The sequence below is a fragment of the Phocoena phocoena genome, chromosome 8 (assembly GCF_963924675.1).
Source record: "Phocoena phocoena chromosome 8, mPhoPho1.1, whole genome shotgun sequence".
NCBI lineage: Eukaryota > Metazoa > Chordata > Mammalia > Artiodactyla > Phocoenidae > Phocoena > Phocoena phocoena.
In genome coordinates this window covers 49,545,333-49,565,544 of record NC_089226.1, presented here as the reverse complement: position 1 = coordinate 49,565,544, position 20,212 = coordinate 49,545,333, and the positions used below count along the sequence as shown (strand labels likewise).

Sequence of the window (20,212 nt, the reverse complement as noted above, 5' to 3'; positions counted from 1 at the left end):
GGACTCCATGCATGATGACATACAGCCTCACTTTTTTTTTTTTTAAGAGTGATACCATGTTTAAATAAATTCCCATTTCACCTGAATGTTTTAGGGGAAAGTAAATTATTATGTCAATGACTGGGCTGCCCAGTGACACTTCTATTTCAAAATACAAAGGGCAGTGTTGTGGTTTAGGGCTCAAAACTTGTGAGCTTTTCTTCTCGTTTTTCATGGTGACATCTATTGACCTAAACTTGTGGTTCAGTGTGATGTTCACAGCCAAAATTATTAGAACAGAAAAGTAAAGGAAAGGAGATGAAGAGAAAGAGAACAGGAAGGCAGAAGGTGGGGAAAGGTATTTTACAATATAGCAATAAGATACTAGTACTATGACTTAAAAATACTAAATTTAAAAAGCTTTACAACCCACAGCTAACATCATACTTAATAGGAAAGATTAAATGCTTTCCCCTTAAGGTCAGGAACAAGACAAGGATGAATGTTTTTGCGACTTCCATCCAACACTGGAAGTTCTAGACAAGACAATCAGTTATGATAAAGAAATAAAAGTCATCAAGATTGGAAAGAAAGAAGTAAAACTCTCTCTTTTTACATATGACATGATCTTGTAGATAGAAAATCCTGAGGAATCTACCAAAAAGCTACTACAATTAATAAATGGATTCAGCAAGGTAGCAGGATAAAAGATTGATATACACAATAACTGTATTTCTATACACTTGCAGTGAACAATCCAAAAATAAACAGAAAACAATTCATGTGCAAAAGAATGAAATTGCAACCCTACTTCATATCGTATACAAAAACTAATTCAAAATGGATCAACCACCTAAATGTAAGAGCTAAAACTACAAAATTCTTAGAAGAAAATACGGGCATAAATCTTCATGGCCTTGGTTTTTTAGATATAATAACAAAAACACAAGCAACAAAAGAAAAAATAAGATAAATTGGTCTTTGTCAAAATTAAAAACTTTTGTGAATCAAATGACACTATCAAGAGAGACAACTCATAGAATGGGAGAAAATATTTGGAAAGCATATATTTGATAAGAGATTAATATCTGGAATATACAAAGAACTTCTACAACTCAACAACAACAAAGGAACCCGATTTTAAAAATGGGCAAAGGATCTGAATAGACATTTCTCCAAGGAAGATATACAAATGGTCAATAAGCACATGAAAAGATGTTCTATACCAATGGTCATTAGGGAAATAAAAATCATAACCACAATGAGATACCACATCAGACCAAACAGGATGACTATAAGCAGAAAGACATAATAACAAGTGTTGGTGAGGATGTAGAGAAACTGGAACCCTCATACACTGATGGTGGGAATGTAGAATGTTATAGCCACCTTGGAAAACAGTCTGGCAGTTCCCCAAAATGTTAAATATAGAACTATCATTATGACCCAGAAATTCCACTCCTAGGTATATTCCCAATGGAAATAAGAGTATACGTCTACCCAAAAATTTGTGCACAAATATTTATAGCAACATTATCCATAACAGTCCCAAAGTGGAAACAATGCAAATGTCCATCACCTGATGAGTGGATAAATTAGATGAGGTATATCCATACAATGGAATATTGTTTGGCAATGAAAAGAAAAAAAGTATTTATTTATGCTACAACACAGAGGCACTTTGAGAACATTATGTAAAGTGAAAAAAACAGTCACAAAAGACCACATAGTATACAATTCCATTTATATGAACTATCCAGAATGGGCAAATATATAGAGACAAAGTAGATTAGTAGTTGCCTAGGCTGGGTGGGGAGGGGCTGGGGTTGAGGGAGAGGGAAGTGACAGCTATAGATTTCTTTATGGGGTGATGAAATGTTCTAAAATTGACTGTGGTGATGGTTGCATAACTCTAAATTTCATTTGTTTACTTTCTTCTTTTCTATGTCTGTCACAACAATCCATGTATTCACTTAGGTGATCCATATGTATATTTCCATGACTATCCTGACTTTATAATACATAAAGGACTAGACATATTTTATGATGAGCAGGTATCTTTTATGGAATCTATCCTTTTAGAATATTTAATTTAAAAGAAAAAAATTAAAGAAATAACATCAAAACTATTTTTTTCTTCCTCACTATAGTCATTACATCACCTTCATAACCCATCATTTCTGCTGACCACTAGCAGCTTTACTCCCAAAATTTATTTATCATAAATCTACTTCATCAGAAATTTCATCACTGCATAGCAATACATTTATAACAGTGCTCTACAGTCCAGTAGCTCCATAATCTGTTTGTTAGCAACAGCTTAAATGTCAATTATAGTTAAATCCATGGCAGACGAGAGAATTTAATGTTTCGATTATTTTGTACCTACCCCTTTTGAATCAATCACTCCAGGTTTTGCATTAAACTTCACTGTCTTCAATCGGGCACGCTCCTTTCTTTCCACCCTAAAGAAAATGGAAAATAAAGAGTCTATCACATGGCAAGGCATTTATGATTAAGTTTCTTATCAAATGAAGAACACCTCTTCTTATCCTACAGCTCAAATAAAATGTGTTTTAAAATATTTCTCTTCTTTGTTCAGTATAAAAAGTCTTGGTATGATATCTCTAAGCTGCTAACACATTCCTTGCAATTTTTATGTTATATGTACTGAGAGTCACGTATTTGGAAGCAACAAAACCCCAATATTTGTTATTTAAATGCCTGAATCAATCAAAATCTATTTCAAGAAATCACAGTCCACATAGATGAATACCTAGGAAGCTAAGTAAGCTCTCATCTCCTAATATCTCCTCTCTTTTTGTTTCCCTTTTGTTCCCTTCCCTTTAGGAATACTGGGGTATTTATTTACCTTCACCTCAAAACCAAACATGTTACAGATAATCTTGAACTTTTCCTTTGCCCCAATGTCCTTCCACTGCCATCTCTGCAGTTTTCATTATTTCACCTTCATTCATTCACCAAACACTTACTGAATGCCTACCCTGTATCAAGTAAGGTGCTGGGGAACAAAGAAAAAAGAAATTAAAAAGCACGACTTTAATGAACACACAATAATGTGTTCTTGGCAGGGACAGAGGGATAAAATGACAGATATTGCTGCACAAAAGATTGCTGATAGCAATATGGGCACATTTATCTCATGGAGGAAGATAAAGGGGTGTGGAAAGCAATGGAGTGGGCTTCCTGGAGGAGGTGTCAATTTATGTGAGACTTAAATGGTGAGAAAGAGCTTGTCAGTGGGAAAAGTTTAGGGAGAATCTCCCAGACAGGAGGAACAACATGTACCATGACCCGAGGATATGATCAAGCTAAAGATTGCAGGAAGATTCTGGTACAGGGTACATACAGCACAGGGACATGAGGCTGAAGAGGTGGTGAGACCTCCTTATAAAGGGTATCTGTCTACTCTGAGGACATGGGGTTTTCCTTTGGGGAATCCTCATGATTTACTGGAGGCTATAAATCTGAGAAGTGATAGACATTAGCATTTTAAATACATGACTCTGCGGGAGGAGGAAGATAGATTGGAGGAGGGAAAGAACAGTGGGAAGCAGGAGGCCTATTTAGAAGCTACTGCCATAATCCAGGCAAGAAATGATGAGAAGTGATAATGAGGTGGAGGAGAGGGAAGGTTTGGAGAAATATTAATAACATAAAGTTGGCAGGACTTGTGCCTAATTGAAGGATGGGGCTGAAAAGAGGTAAGAGAAGTTAGATACTTCTGATTCTTTTTTGAGCCTCTCTAATTAGACATGATCATTCTTTCCTCTAAGCCCCATGACATTTATTTGTATGTCTATATTGGTGTTATCTCGTTTCCTTGTGTCTTGTTTATTTTTGAGTTGCGCATACAAGGCTGTATGTTCCTTGAGGGCAAGTCCACATGTCACTCAGTGTATTATAGCAAGTCCTCAATAAATATCAGTTGAACTAAAATCATATTCATTGCATTGTTTTAGCATCATTTTTTTTTTGTTTAAATATGGCTAGCTCTAATTTCAAAAATGGGGAAAGAAAAAGAAGAGGTAAAAACCCTGAATCTACAGAAACTTAATGGCTTATGAAATCTAAGCTGTTCATAGATCAATAATGAACAACATACTCCTCTTTAACTTAGCGTTCTTTTGTGTTTCCAGCTGAAATGCACTGAAGATCAGGGTTTCTATAGTTACAGAATGGAGTTTCAGAATATATTTATTTCAGTGTGAGAGTAGAATATTTGAGTGGAAACAGATGAAGAAAATTCTTCAAATCTAACCTCAGATATGAAAGCAATATGCTCCACTAAGAGTTTCTACTTGCACCCAACATACAACAGTTAGGAGGAGATCAAGGAAGACTTCAGATAAGGTAGACTGCCAAGTGGAAAGATGCTCACTGAGAAAATGCCTACTCCGAGCTACTTCAGCTTTTCTCAGTTTTAATCCAAGTGCAAATGCTAATTCATATTCATCTCTGCCCTGACCTTATCCTGGCTTCTTTGCATTAACCAGCCTAATTATGGGAACACTAGTACATTGGATGATGCCAAAATGACTGTAACATGCAGAGAATATATGGTTATTTGATTAGGCTATGCAAATAAATTCTGCATAAAGTGACAGAACTCACATGGGCCCCAAACATAAATAATATTAGGCTGAACTCAATATTCTAAGAATTGCTTAGAGCATTCTAACTTTTCCCCCATGGTTTCTAAGTTCATCCCTTTCATATTTCTTAAAAAATGTTTCTATTAGGCCATTTTAGTGGTTCATCACTTAAATCTCAAACGGGTTGCAAAGACTAAGTCAGATGGACAGACAGACACACACAAACAAACCTAATGTTTGCTATCGTTTATTACTAATCTTCAAACAAGCAATAAAAAAAGTAAAAAAAAAAATTAAGTCTTACTGTATAGGTGACAGATTTTGGTTCACTCAAGAAGGAAGTCAGACAAAGGATTAATCTCCAAAATATACAAGCAGCTCACGCAGCTCAATACCAAAAGAATAAACAACCCAATCCAAAAATGTGCAGAAGACCTAAATAGACATTTCTTCAAAGAAGACATACAGATGGCCAACAAACACATGAAAAGATGCTCAATATCACTAATGATTAGAGAAATGCAAATCAAACCCACAATGAGGTATCACTTCACACCAGTCAGAATGGCCATCATCAAAAAAATCTACAAACAATAAATGCTCCAGAGTTTGTGAAGAAAAGGGAACCCTCTTGCACTGTTGGTGGGAATGTAAATTGATATAGCCACTATGGAGAACAGCATGGAAGTTCCTTAGAAAACTAAAAATAGAACTACCATATGACCCAGCAATCCCACTACTGGGCATATACCCTGAGAAAACCATAATTCAAAAAGAGTCATGTACCACAATGTTCACTGCAGCACTATTTACAATAGCCAGGATATGGAAACAACCTAAATGTCCACTGACAGATGAATGGATAAAGAAGATGTGGCACATATATACAATGGAATATTACTCAGCTATAAAAAGGAACAAAATTGAGTTATTTGTAGTGAAGTGGAAGGACCTAGAGTCTGTCATACAGAGTGAAGCAAGTCAGAAAGAGAAAAATAAATACCGTATGCTAACGCATATATATGGAACCTAGAAAATTGGTACTGATGAACCTAGTAGTAGGGTAGGAATGAAGATGCAGATGTTGAGAACGGACCTGAGGACACAACAGGGGAAGGCGAGGCTGGGATGTAGTGAGAGAGTAGCACTGACATATATACACTACCAAACGTGAAATAGATAGCTAGTGGGAAGCAGCCACATAGCACAGGGAGATCAGCTCGGTGCTTTGTGATGACCTAGAGGGGTGGGATAGGGAGGGTGGGAGGGAGGCTCAAGAGAGACGGGATATGGGAATATACGTATGCATATGGCTGATTCACTTTGTTGTACAGCGAAACTAACACAACATTGTAAAGCAATTATACTCCAATAAAGATGTATAAAAAAAAAAAGGAAGTCAGAAAGTTGTGACTTCTACTTGGGTTGAAAGTTTCTTGAATGATAATGATGATGATGATATAAGTGGTAGCTGAAGTTTTAACATATAATTATTAATGAAAAATTCCTTCACATTTACATCATCTCATTTGGCCCCGACATAAGCAAGTGTGGTATTCTCAACCCCATTTTATGGCTGGGAAAGCTAAGACTTGAAGCTTGCCGAATTAGAAAGTGGTAGAAATAGGGGCTGAGCACACATCTTTTAACAGCTAACTTCAGTGTCTGGCCACATCCACTCTGTTTGGGAAGCAACACTTAAAGACCTTCCATGCCTCCCATATCCAATGGGTTACAACAAACGAGATTTTAGATGGTCACCCACAATTTTAAGACCAATATAGTTCCTTAGACGTCTGGGCTGAGTTTCTCACAAATGACAGCCATCCCCCTTCCTTGCATCCCAAATCCCAAATGTCCTGAATTAAATAAACCATAACCAAACTCAAGCAAAGAGTCACTGAGATAATACCTGTTATGACAGGCTCGCCTCAAAACTCAGAATAAATTTGCTTTTAACACTGAAATTCAGGTTAGCTAGATGTCTATTTGCAATGTTACATCAGAAACATTGGACTGATCTCTCTCAGCGGTCTTTACATTCACTGCATCCCCAACAATAGTTGTGTTTTTCTATCCCAGAGGCTCATGTCGATTGCCTCTTGGGGATCTCTGCAAACCCTTCTCATGGGTAGCAGGGGATGTGGCTCATCTTTTTTCTTCACTTGCCTCAACCCTGTCCTTTCTCCTAGTGCTTCTTGGGATACATGTGGATAGTTTATTGCCAAGATCAGTTAGGGTGGAGAAATAGGGCCCTACATAATGCTATGTTGTTTCGAACATCAAAAGCTCAAACTCTGAAGAAAGGAAAACATATATCATTTGAGTAAGCACAGAAGTATTAGAAGCTATGCTAAACTTTACCTGTATTATCTATAATCTGTACAGTGATCCAGGGCTTAAGATGGAGCTGGGCATATAGGAGGTGCTTAATCTTTGTTGGTAAATGAATGAATGAATCATCAAGGAGGCTACTGGTTCTTGACCTGGGTGTGAAAACCAAGGCTCAGAGAGTTGAAGTGACTTGCCCAAACAACCAGTGTTTCTGATTAAAAAGTTGTTGACCATTTTATGACTTTTTATTGTACTTGGTAGGAATCTATGCAAAAGTTTAGTATTACCTTATCTAGTTATTTTACTGAGACTCCTTTAGCAGAAACACACGATGTTAAGACCCATAGATCTTTACCTAAGGGAATGGTGGGTCACCTGTGTAGAAAGACTGAATTGCGATGAAAGGACTGACACACTTCTCTCACACGCAAGAGGCAAGCAATTAATTAGATTATTTAAGCAGAAATAATCCTCTCCGCCCTGGTTTGGTCACTGACCAAAACACTGAAAACATAAACTGGATGGCAAAACTTGAGCAATCAATTCTGACACCTAGCGTCTCCAGAGAATACCACATGGTCATCCTTTAATGAGCCCAACTGTCTTCCTTTGCCTTCTCACCCATCTCCCATCTGGCGTTTTCAGGTTCCCGCCAAACAAACAATGAGGGCAGGCTTGGAGCAATGGATGGTGGGAACATCATTTGGTGCTGGGTATCCCTTTGCCTGTGCTCCGTAAGGCCCTGTTGCAAGGAGAATTGAAATGCCATATAGGTTACCGGCCACAGGCTTGCAGGGAAGCTAAGTGAGTAAACCCTTATGCAATGCTAGCTGCAAGCTGTCATCTGAGAGCCCAGGTGACAGTCACTGTGGGGTAATGAATAGAGACTTGGATTAAGAGACAGTGGAACAAATCCTAGTTTGGCCCCTCAGAAACTATGTAATCTCAGAAAAGAGATTCTGTGCTAAAAGCCCAGGTTTTGAAGTCTCACAAGTCTGGGTTGGAATTCTGCATCTGCCACTTATTAGCTCTATGACTTAGGGCAGGTCACTCAACCTCTTAGGATCTCAGGTTTCATGTTGGTGAAATTAGGATATTAACACAGACTTGAAAAATTATGGTGAATTTATTTTTAAAGATTTTTTTTTATTTAATTAATTTATTTTTGGCTGTGTTGGGTCTTCGTTGCTGTGTGCGGGCTTTCTCTAGTTGCGGCGAGCGGGGGCTACTCTTTGTTGCGGTGCACAGACTTCTCATTGTGGTGGCTTTTCTTGTTGCAGAGCATGGGCTCTAGGTGTGCGGGCTTCAGTATTTGCGGCACGCAGGCTCAGTAGTTGTGGCACACGGGCTTAGTTGCTCCGCGGCATGTGGGATCTTCCTGGGACCAGGGATCGAACCCGTGTCCCCTGCATTGGCAGGCGGATTCTTAACCACTGCGTCACCAGAGAAGTCCCTATGGTGAATATTAAATAATACAAAGAATTGGTTAGTATAGTATTTAAAATGTAGTAAGAACTCCTTAATTGTCAAGGGCTTCCTCCAGTATACCCTTGGGGTAGTGAAAAGCCATCTGGTCTGGCTACAGAGAGAACTGGGTTCAGCCAGCGGCTGACTGTGCATTCTTGGGCAAGTTACTTGACTTCTCTGATCTTCAGTTTCCTTATGAAGCTTTTGTAAAGATTAAAGAAAATCTTGTATTTGAAAGCAACTGGCACAATACATACTCTATCATCAGATGGAATTCATTCCTCTGCTGCCCTTTCACTTCCCTTGATACCTGCTATGGACTAAATGTTTGTGTCCACATAAAATTCATATGTTGAAGCCCTAATCCCTAGTGTGGTGGTCTCTGGTGGTGAGGTATTGGGAGGTAATTAGGTTATGAGGGTGGAGTCCTCATGAATCAAATTAGTGGCCAAAATGAAGAAATATGAGAGAAAAGATCTTTCTCTCTCTGCCATATGAGGAAAAAGCAATAAGTCCATCTGCAAACCAGGAAGAGGGCCCTCTCTGAGAACTCGATCAGCCAGTGCCTTATTTTGGACTCCAGAACTGCAAAAAATAAATGTCTGTTGTATAAGTCACCCAGTGAATGGTATTCTGTAATAGCAGCCTGAACTAAGACAGCACCTTTATTTACAATATAGCCCTCACCACAGTGTAGCTGTGCCATAGTTACATGTTGGTCCTACAAATACTGGGCTCTAGGCAGTGACTGGATGATAGCACCTGGCACACAGAAGCTGCTCAAGCAGTGCTTGATGAATTGCATTTTGTCAATCCTTATTTTTATAATGGTGGGAGGCAGGATTGCATATGAGTTAAGAGCATTATAGCCTGGAATAAAATCCCAGTTATGCCATTTATTAGCTGGGCAGTATAGGCAAGTAAATTAATCTCTCTCTGCTTCAAACTCCTGGTTTGTAAAATGAAGCTAATTATATTACCTTCCCCATAGGGTTCTAATGAGGTTTAAATAAGTTAATTGTAAAGGGCTTAGAACAGTGTCTAGCATGCTCTAGGAGCATTTATTTAAATAAAATTTATTTACCAACTTCTAAAAAGAAGGAGGGAAAAGGCAATGATTTTCATACTCATCTTACGACTTCATAGGGATGATTAAATAGAATCATCAAGAGAGAAACATTTTTGTAAAGGGTGAAGTCATAAGGGATGTTATCCATTATGAGGTTTTTCCAGACCAGCTCTATGAGCTGAACTATACTCATAAAAGGGGGTAGAGAGGAATTAAGGATAACCCTAATCTAATAATAAGTCATACTGATACCAGTAACCATTTATTCTGAGCTATAGTTATAAGATGCTGAATGCAGTATAAAATAAGAGTGCCTCCTTTAGAAGTTAAACATTAAAGAGCAGCCCTAGGGAAGGCTCATGATATATTTTATTTTATTTTTTGTAATTTTTTTAAAGGAATTTTTTCTTTTTTAATATTTATTTATTTTTGGCTGCATTGGGTCTTTGTTTTTGGGTCTTTGTTGCTGCACTCTGACTTTCTCCAGTTGTGGAGAGCAGGGGCTACTCTTTGCTGTGGTGCGTGGGCTTCACACTGCTGTGGCTTCTCTTGTGGAGCACAGGCTCTAGGTGCGTGGGCTTCAGTATTTGTGGCACGTCAGCTCATGCGCTCTAGAGCGCAGGCTCAGTAGTTGTGGTGCACGGGCTTAGTTGTTCTGCGGCATGTGGGAGTTTCCCAGACAAGGGATTGAACCTGTGTCCCCTGCACTGGCAGGCAGATTCTATTTTTTTAATTAATTAATTTTTGGCTGCCTTGGGTCTTTGTTGCTGTGCGCGGGCTTTTCTCTAGTTCTGGCGAGCGGGGGCTACTCTTCATTGTGGTGCGCGGGCTTCTCATTGCAGTGGCTTCTCTTGTTGCGGAGCACAGGCTCTAGGCACACGGGCTTCAGTAGCTGTGGCACGCAGGCTCAGTAGCTGTGGCTCGCGGGCTCTAGAGCGCAGGCTCAGTAGTTGTGGCACACGGCCTTAGTTGCTCCGCAGCATGTGGGATCTTCCCAGACCAGGGCTCAAACCCATGTCCCCTATATTGGCATGCGTATTCTTAACCACTGTGCCACCAGGGAAGCCCTCATGACAGATTTTAAACTGCATTAAAATAAGCGCACAAGAACGTTTTGTGGGGTATGATTATAAGTGATTTTTTTTTTTTTTTTTTTTTTTTTTTGCAGTACGTGGGCCTCTCACTATTGTGGCCTCTCCCGTTGTGGAGCACAGGCTCTAGACGTGCAGGCTCAGCGGCCATGGCTCACGGGCCCAGCCGCTCTGCGGCATGTGGGATCTTCCCGGACCGGGGCACGAACCCGTGTCCCCTGCATCGGCAGGCGGACTCTCAACCACTGCGCCACCAGGGAAGCCCTATTAGTGATTTTTATTTCTTCTTTATACTTTTCTAAATGTTTCCTTTTATTTTTTCAATGAAATGTGTTACTTTTATAAACACATAAAACAATAATAGTAACATTTTTGGAAAGAGTTAAAATCCTGAGGAGAAAATTTGACAGAGATTCATTTACAGCCATACACACACACACACAAGATGGCGGGTGGGCTACTGTACCCTTCATGAGAGAGAATACAAACATCAACATTAGAGTCACTAGACAAACTTCTTCTCCAGGCCAGCCGTAGCATGGCTGTTACGATGGCCTTCATCCAAAATAGGAGAGAGAGCCAGTTCAAGAATGACCACCAGCAGGCAGAAAACTACCCCAGGAGGACTAGCACTGAGAATGTTCCTTAGGGGGGAAATGATGTGCAACTGAACAAATGAAGGACTACTGACAAGACTGACTAGAATCATAGAACCTCAGCGTTGGAAAGTGGCTGTAAATCCTATAGTTCAACTGTCCCACCCAACGTTTGATTCCCTTTTATAATACTTCCTGCCACTGAATCTTCTATTATCAGAATCACCTGGAGGAACTTACATACCAATACAGAGCTCCAGGACCCACTCCAGATGGACTGAATCAGAATCACTGTGTGTGGGGGGGAGGGGCATATCTAAGTCTTCACAATGTACCTTTGGTAGGAAAACCATTGTTCTAGGTCACTGTTTTCCCAGGTAATCCATATCATCTCTAGTCAGCTCCAACTAATAAAAGGATTTTTAAAAAAATGAGTTGAAATCTATTCCCACACAGCTTTCCTTCTCCACCCCATTTCTACCCTTGGGGCCATATTCAATAAGATGGCACCTTCTTCTACAGAACAGCTCCTCAGACAGCTCTGACTAATCACATCAAAGCAAACCAAAATGCATATTGCCTTGACATTTTCTTTTTAAATAAATGGAAATGGAGAAACACAGAATATATACTAGCCCTCACAGTTACTGCTTTGAATTCAGAAAACACTGCAAACTACAAACTCAGAACATCCTCTCAAAGCAATGTCAGGCAACTATGCAGGAGCCCAGAGGTTTAAAGAACTGTCTGCTCATGGGAGATTCATAGGCATAGGCTTAGAGGGTGGGAGGGAGCAGCTGCAGAAGAGTCAGCCTGCTGCCCTCTCCCTACATTCACCCTAGGCTATGTGGCCCCAGGCAGAGAAAAATGGGGGACCGGTCTTCTCTGGGGTGCAAATGCCCCACAGAGTTATTTCTGGCTAATGTCATCTTCCCACTATGGCTGGTGCTAGCTCAGTCACTGGGTCACTGTGCATGTGGCAGCACTTGAATACTCAGCTTCATGAGGATTTTTTTTTTTTTTTTTGCGGTACGTGGGCCTCTCACTGTTGCGGCCTCTTCCGCTGCGGAGCACAGGCTCCGGACGCGCAGGCTCAGCGGCCATGGCTCATGGGCCCAGCCGCTCCGTGGCATGTGGGATCTTCCCGGACCGGGGCACGAACCCGTGTCCCCTGCATCGGCAGGCGGACTCTCAACCACTGCGCCACCAGGGAAGCCCCATGAGGATTTTTTTACATAGGTATTTGGGGTGTTTGCATATGAGGAGGGGAGCCCTTTGTAGCTCGAGAAAAGTTAGTGACTGCTTTGAATAAGCATTATTCCTGACTTTGACTTCATACCATATCTCTTTTCTAGGGTGCAGATAATTTGTTTCTCAGACAATATCTTAGTGCCAGAAGGACAGTCACGGGAAGGAAAGTTCCCTTCTAGTGGTAATGGTCAGAAACCGCTGGGACAGATGAAGGACGTGGCTGTTCTGAAGCCTATTCCTGCCTTTCAAAAGCAGAGTCGAAGAAATGCTTAGAAGAGAAAGAACATGATAGTCTTTACTTGGGAATTATATACACAACTGATTATCTGAGTGAAAGTAGGGAGTGCTAGGTGGGGTGGGGGACAAGAGTAACTAACGCTATAAAAAACAGCTGTAAACCCACTCTTTGGACCTCACCAGATGTTTGACAGCTCTTATCCCGAGTATCTGATTTTGTTTATTTCCCCAATGGAACTGTCATTTTATTTTTTTTAATTCAAGCATACTTGATTTACAATGTTGTGTTAATTTCTGCTGTACAGCAAAGTGATTCAGTTAAACATACATACATTCTTTTATATTCTTTTCCATTATGGTTTATCACAGGATACTGAATAAAGTTCTCTGTGCTATGCAGTAGGACCTTGTTGTTTATCCCCAAGTATCTGATTTTGGAATGGATGTTTTTAGTCTTTTCCCATCAATATCTGGAAGTACTACACAGCCAGGACATGAGCTAACAGTCTACTTTACTTGGCTTTCACCTGGCCTTTCTATAAACTTATCCAGTAAACTATGAACCTCTGAAGTAACCCCTCTGAGTCTGTCAGTATACAAGCTGATAAGCGTAATCTTGAACACACGAAAGCTGCTAAGTTTTAGGAGGCAGAATAAGCAGATCCTCTTTCTTCCTTTATCACAGTTGGCAGTTTTGGTAAAACCCTAACATGAGAAGCGTGAGAATATTTCATTTGTGTCACCTGCCATCACTGACAATTTCCCCGCAGACTGACTATCCTACTCAAAGAGATATTTTGTGAACAGTCTGCCACATCTTCATCGCCCCTCACCTCCACTCCCTGGAGAGCTGAGCAGCAAATCCTCTGAAACAAAAAAGGCATTCTTACCTCCGCTTGCTGGGGATGACCCCCATCTCCTCACTGTCGCCCTCCAGCGTGACTCTCCTGGCTTGCCACCACTCATCATCAGAGGCGTTGATAACGTGGAGAATGTCTCCATATTTAAAACTAAGTCCTTGACTTGGCAGCCCACTGTCCTTGCTCTTGTCGTAGTCAAACATGGCTCTGGAGGAAATGACAAGAGAGAGAACATTGTTAGGAATCTCTGGCAGCACAGATCTAGGATTCACCATTCTGACTGTTCATTCCTGCCCTGAGAACTCATTGCCCATTGGATACCAACTCCCAGGACTAACCCCTGGAATTGCAGTCAACATTCCCACTGCTTTGGTCACAAATCACGATTAGTTCTTACTTCTCCCAGGAGGTTGCGAGGCAGGTTAGTACTCTCTCACTACAATCAAATTTTACAAATCACTAGAAAGGAAGAATGAAGAGAACCATGGCATCTTTCTGAATGCAGCATGGTAACAACTTCCATGTCCTCCCACAGGGGACTGGGACCCTTCCACTCACTGGAGTATTGGACTATCACTAAAATTGGATGGTTGTAGAGGTTAATTTAATGACATTACTAAATGCTCACAAAGCAATAATGAAAATACACCTATGTTTATGTGTATGTATATAGACACATAGATCAAAATATGAACAAGGGACTTCCCTGTCTGTCCAGTGGTTAAGACTCCATGCTTCCAATGCAGGGTGGAAGGCTTTGATCCCTGGTCGGGGAACTAAGATTCCCACATGCCGCGCGGTGCGGGCAAAGAACAAAAAATGATATGAACAAGATAAATTGCTTCCATAGTATACCAAGCCCATCTCATCATTGCATTTATCACTCTGAATTGTAATTCTTGCTTTATGTAGCATGTTTTCCCCACTAAAGAGTCTTTGCTGAGCCTTTGCCGAGCCCAACACGCTGTAATATGTATGACTGATGGGGTGAGGGAGTTGGAAGCAGAATTACAATGATGATTGAGACCTCAGTGACAAGCTGTAGTCCCAAGCAGCTGACAATCTGTCTCAAGTTTTACATTGTCCGCCTCCTCCTGTATCTCCCACAAACCATCACCACACACATACAACATGAGAAGATTTCCCCGGAGAAGCAGATTTTGCCACATCCCTGTTTATTCCCCTTTGATTCCATTCTAAGAATTTCCTTAGAGTGTAGCCACTATGCAAGCAAAACTAGCTAGATCTGATGAACAGGTCTGTCTAAAATCACTGAGGACCAAGTATGATTCTTTTTCTTTCTTTCTTTTTTTTCCTCATGAAAGAAATGTCACATCTGCTGTCATGGCAACGCAAAAGAGCTGAAGGCAGCATCTACAGCTCTCAAATACTGCAGGGAAAGTTGAATTACTTGCAACACAGCCCCTTTTTCCATTAATTATGTCCCCAGGTGAAGGAATACGGGCTGGGTCGGGGCGAGGTCTCAACTCCTAGAATGACTCATTTCCACCCCGACCATCCGCATCTTCTCTACCAAAGACTTCACAAAACCCCATCCAGGAAAAGGGGACTGAGAGAAGGCAGAGACCCACTCCTGACTCTGTCACTTCTCTGGCTGGCTGATGTGACACAAATTAACATTCCTGAACCACAGGTTTTTAAATGTAAAATTAGCCCAATAACTATATTCACGTGGAGCTGCGGCGAGCATTAATGACATAACACATCGGATGCACCCGGCCCATGGTAGGTGCTGTGTAGCATAGTGCGGTATAATAGCGGCTAAGAAACAACTCAGGGGCCACACTGTTAGGGGCCATGTCCTGGTCCTACTACTTCTCTTCTTACTAGTCACATAGCTGGTAACCCAGGCAACCGCTCTAGCCCCTCTTAGGCCTCAGTTCCCTCATATATAACACAGTGATGACAATAACAGTGATGATAACGGTACCCCTATCATGGAATTGTAGTATGGATGAAATGCTACCTAAGGTAATATATGTAACGCATACACAAAAGTGCCTACATATAGTGACAATCTTTAAGTATGAACTGTTATAATTATTACCTCCTTTTCCCCCTTTGAGTGTATACTTATAAAAATCCTTTCTATGGATTCTATTCTGTGCAAAAAAGAGTTAACACAGCAATCCTGAGATTACATCCTTAAAAAGGCCTGCTTACAAGGACAGCCCTTGGCTGACATCTGGGAACTTAGTTTTGGGGAGGGTTCTTACCATTTCCTATTAAGAATGGCTCACTGTGCCTAAGCTGTTTATATAGACAATACCATTTAAGCTGAATACCTGCTTTTCCCTTGGGAGTCTGGAATTGCAGCAGGTGCCAGGCAGTGAGGGTGCCTACGTGACCAGCCTGCAATAAAATCTCTGGACACTGAGTCTGTAAGGAGCTTCCCTGGTAGACAGGGTTTTACACCCATTGTCACGATTTGTTGCTGGAGGAATCAGGCATATCCTGTGTGACTCCACTGGGAGGAGACTCCTGGAGGCTTCACCTAGTTTCCTCTGGACTTTGTCCCATGCACCTTTCCCTTCACTGAGTTTGCTTTGGATCCATTTCCTATAATAAGTCACAGTCATGAGAATGACTATGCTGAGTCCGATGGCCCTCCTAGTACATCATCGACCTTGAGAGCTGTCTTTGGGACCCCCAACACTCGCTCTATAGATTGGAAGGCATATTCACATACACTTCCTCATTTGTGACTCAATACATTCCTACAAAGAAGGCACAATGGATATAGTACTTCCTATCCCCTTTTTACAGATGAGGGGCAAACCTAGCAAGGACCCCTAACTAACCCCAGGACACATGGCTTAGAGGCAGCAAGCTGGGGCTGGAGCGTGTGTCTCCCGACGCTAAGTCCTAGTTCGGTGCTCTTCACCTTGTTCCCCCCCCACCCCCCCGCCTCAATCTGGGAGGTGGTGAGGGTGGTGACAGGGTGGCAAGGATGATAATCATGATGACAACCACTACTTATGTCCATATTAGGGGCCTGGCACTTTGTATTCATTGTCTTATTTGACATCGTAACAACCTGAAAGGTAAAAATTAGTACCCCTGTTTTACAGATGGCGGAGGAGTTTCAGGAAGTTAAGGAACCTGCCTTAGGTCACAAGTACACACATGGTAGAGACTGAATCTAGAATAAGGTTTGTCTGACTCCAAAAACCCACATTTGTGGCCATTTCATTACCAGACTCAATTTCCCAGCCTGTCGCCCTCTGGCTGTGCTCACGACTTAGCAGTACCAGGAACTTTTAATCTTCCCTTCAGAGCTGACCACCTCTTCTCCCCCAAATCCCTGCAGTTCCCTTACTGCTCAGTTCTTGTCCCAGTATTCCTATCCTAAGGTCCCCAAACCTCTAGTGTGGCTCCAGGCTCCTTCTGGATTGTAAAGCGTGGGGAGTGGAGGTAGGAAAGCTGGCAGATGGTGGCCAAGAAGGCAGGCTATAGGGTCAGACTGCCTGGGTTTGCAACTTTTTAACATGTGTGATCTTGAACAAGTTACTTAACCTCTCTGGGTTTCAAGCTTTCTTTTCTTTTCTTTTTTTAAAAGCAAATTTATTATTTATTTATTTATGGTTGCACTGGGTCTTTGTTGCTGCGCGCGGGCTTTCTCTAGCTGCAGCCAGTGGGGGCTACTCTTCGTTGTGTGGGCTTCTCATTGCAGAGGCTTCTCTTGTTGCGGAGCACAGGCTCTAGGTGCGTAGGCTTCAGTAGTTGTGGCATGCGGGTTCAGTAGTTGTGGCTCGCGGGCTCTAGAGCGCAGGCTCAGTAGTTGTGCTGCACGGGCTTATGGGCTCCGCGGCATGTGGGATCTTCCTGGACCAGGGATTGAACCCGTGTCCCCTGCATTAGCAGGTGGATTCTTAACCACCGTGCCCCCAGGGAAGTCCCTCAAGCTTTCTTAACTGTAAAACTGGCATAGTAATAACACCAGCCACCTCAAAGAGTTGCAGTGAGGATTAAATGAAATAAGATATGTAAAGTGTTGTAACACCAGCCTGGCAGTAGCAAGTGCTCAATAAATGCTAGCTATTATTACTATGATAATTATTATTCTGAAAAACGCACTGGGATTTGAATCAGGGGATCTGGGTCCCAACTGTGCCACTTAGTAGCTGTCTTATGGACTGTGTACAAAGATGTCTAAAACACCTTACTATCCCCAGGACCCAGTACAGTGCTGGGCACAAAGCAGATCCTCAGAAAGGTCTGTGGAAATATTTCAGGTGACCTTGAAAGCCCCACTTCCTTCAAGCTTCAGCGACCCTGTGTGTAAGGGGAGGGGAATAGAGACCAATCCCGAAGGTCCCCACCAGGTCAGACATTAATTCTACTGGGCTTCATTCTAGTCCCAAGTATTCTTGAGGGGAGATTTCCCACCCTTGGGATCAGCAACATGCTCTTTCCATGAGTTCTATTTCTCTTGGACAATCTTGGACAATCTGCCCCTCTAGGATTACACTGATTCAGACTTGTCAGGTCCCTAAAAGCAAGCAGCTGACACATTTCAGCAGCTTTTAGCTCCTTTGGATATTAATGGATCGTCACATCTGGGAAAAACGCTACAGTGTCCCATCACCTATTTTAAAAAGCGATAAGCTGTTTTTAATTTGCTTTATGTGCTAATTCATCACAGCAACTTTTATAAAATGCCATTAAGATTCACATTTTTCACCCAGGGTGCTTTAACAAGTCCATTAGACAAGTAGAATTAGACATGAATAATGCAACGACTCTCCCATCCCTCCTGCCCCTCCTGCATTTCAACATGTGGCGGCCCCTTGCCAACAGGGGAAGTCTAGGAAAGGAAGTGGGGGGGTGAAGCAGCTGCTTATCCTCATGGCTGTGCAACCTGGCTGTGGAGACCTAGGTACCAGACCAAAACTGTGCTTTTTAAGTGTCCCACAATATGCTAGACCTTATATTCATTGTCTCCCTCAACTTACTGGGTAGGCAAGCCAGCATACGGGTTATATGCCAAGCTTTGGAGAGAGAAAAGTTCTGGATTTAATTCCCAACTCTGTCATCACTAGTTGTGAATTTGGGGCCTGTGACTTAACCTCTTGGCTGACCTCTTAACCACATATGACTACTCCCTCATCAGTGAAGCTCAGGTAACGATGGCATTAACTCACAAGATTGTTATGGAGATACAACAACGGGATGGGGCCTGTAAAGTACACAAGACCAGCACAGAATGAATTCCACTTTGTCAGATTACGATCCTGCCACGTAAGCAATTTTTATTTTTGGCGGTACGCGAGCCTCTCACTGTTGTGGCCTCTCCCGTTGCGGAGCACAGGCTCCGGACGCGCAGGCTCAGTGGCCATGGCTCACGGGCCTAGCTGCTCCGCGGCATGTGGGTGAAATCTTCCCGGACCAGGGCACGAACCCGTGTCCTCTGCATCAGCAGGCGGACTCTCAACCACTGCGCCACCAGGGAAGCCCCTGCCATGTAAGCATTTTTGATCTCATAAAGGAAGTGAGAGCCGAAATGAAAAAAGCTAGTAAGTGGCAGAACCAGAATTCAAACAGACAGATGAGTCTGAATCAAGAAGCCTGTGCTCCTGACTGTAAGAACCCAGCTTGGAACTCCCGATAAAGAATGTTGTACTTAGATCTCATCCCCAAAGATTTCATGATTGGACGGTCGCATTGATGATGACACCGTGGACTAGACTTCAGGAGAGAGGCACATGTACTTTACTGAGCCCACATTCAGTTCTCACACTGCCCTGCAGTGCATATTTTAGCCTTGTGTTGCAGATGAGGAAACACAAACTTGGATAAATTAAGCAACATGTCCAGTGTCACACCAGCTATCAAGGTGTGTTTCAGCTGTCATGTTCTATGCCTTTGTTCTTTAAGACACTTTGGGGAAATGAGGTAACTTTCCATGTGGCTGACATTTATGTGCCTCATAGGGCCGTTTGTGTTGTGAAGGTCATTCTGTGTCATCTCCCTCATCAATCCAAAAACTCATTCACTGGGAGTTAAGTGCCCCTCTCATATACTCTTATCTCATCCTGTATTGTGTTTTCTAACATTTGCAAATTCTAGTTTGCATGAGCATGGAGGGTGGGGAAGGTTCATATTCCTCCTATCCCCAGAATCTACCCCATAACAGATGCCCAATAAAAGTGATTTTCTGTTATTCAGTCTATCACCTATGCTTGTCACAGGGCAATCCCTGGAATTCAACAGTTTGTTTTCTTTCCTATAAGGCCTGGGCAGTTGGAAATAGCAGGTAAGGAAGGCCTGAGTGACACCCAGCATTGGCCTTCCTGTCTTTCTTAGGAAATGATGAACATATGTGTCATATGTGTGATTGTGTCTCTCAAGTCAGAACATATCCATCCCAGGTAGAGGGATACACGCAGCTCTGTACCGATTACTCCTCACATCTCTCTGAGGAGCCACCCACACCCCTGTGGATGAGTCAGCGTGTCCAAACTTACTGAGCTCTATCAAGGCCACTTATTTCCCCACTCACCTCAATAATGAATTGCCTTCGGTGAGAGTGGTGGCTAAAGCCGTCACCAAATCAGTCTTAGTGGATGGGAACACGTTAGCCCCTGTCAATCCTTGTAAGAGGTCATCGACCACGATGCCATTGTTTACTGAGTGACTGCTGAGCACATGGTAGGCCGACAACATACATGTCAGGCACTGTTCTGGGTAT

At 42.1% G+C, this 20,212-nt stretch overlaps 1 protein-coding gene across 12 annotated transcripts in view; it reads right to left on the bottom strand.

The window, feature by feature from the left end:
• DLG2 (discs large MAGUK scaffold protein 2) overlaps positions 1-20,212 on the bottom strand; it is a 928,219-nt gene that overhangs the window by 58,597 nt on the left and 849,410 nt on the right. For all 12 annotated transcript variants that reach the window (XM_065883319.1, XM_065883310.1, XM_065883311.1 and 9 more), the window contains 2 exons: positions 13,531-13,707; positions 2,369-2,444 (listed from right to left, as the gene is read on the bottom strand). In XM_065883319.1, coding sequence (XP_065739391.1) covers positions 2,369-2,444; positions 13,531-13,707 — 253 coding nt within the window. The remainder of the gene's footprint in view (positions 1-2,368; positions 2,445-13,530; positions 13,708-20,212) is intronic.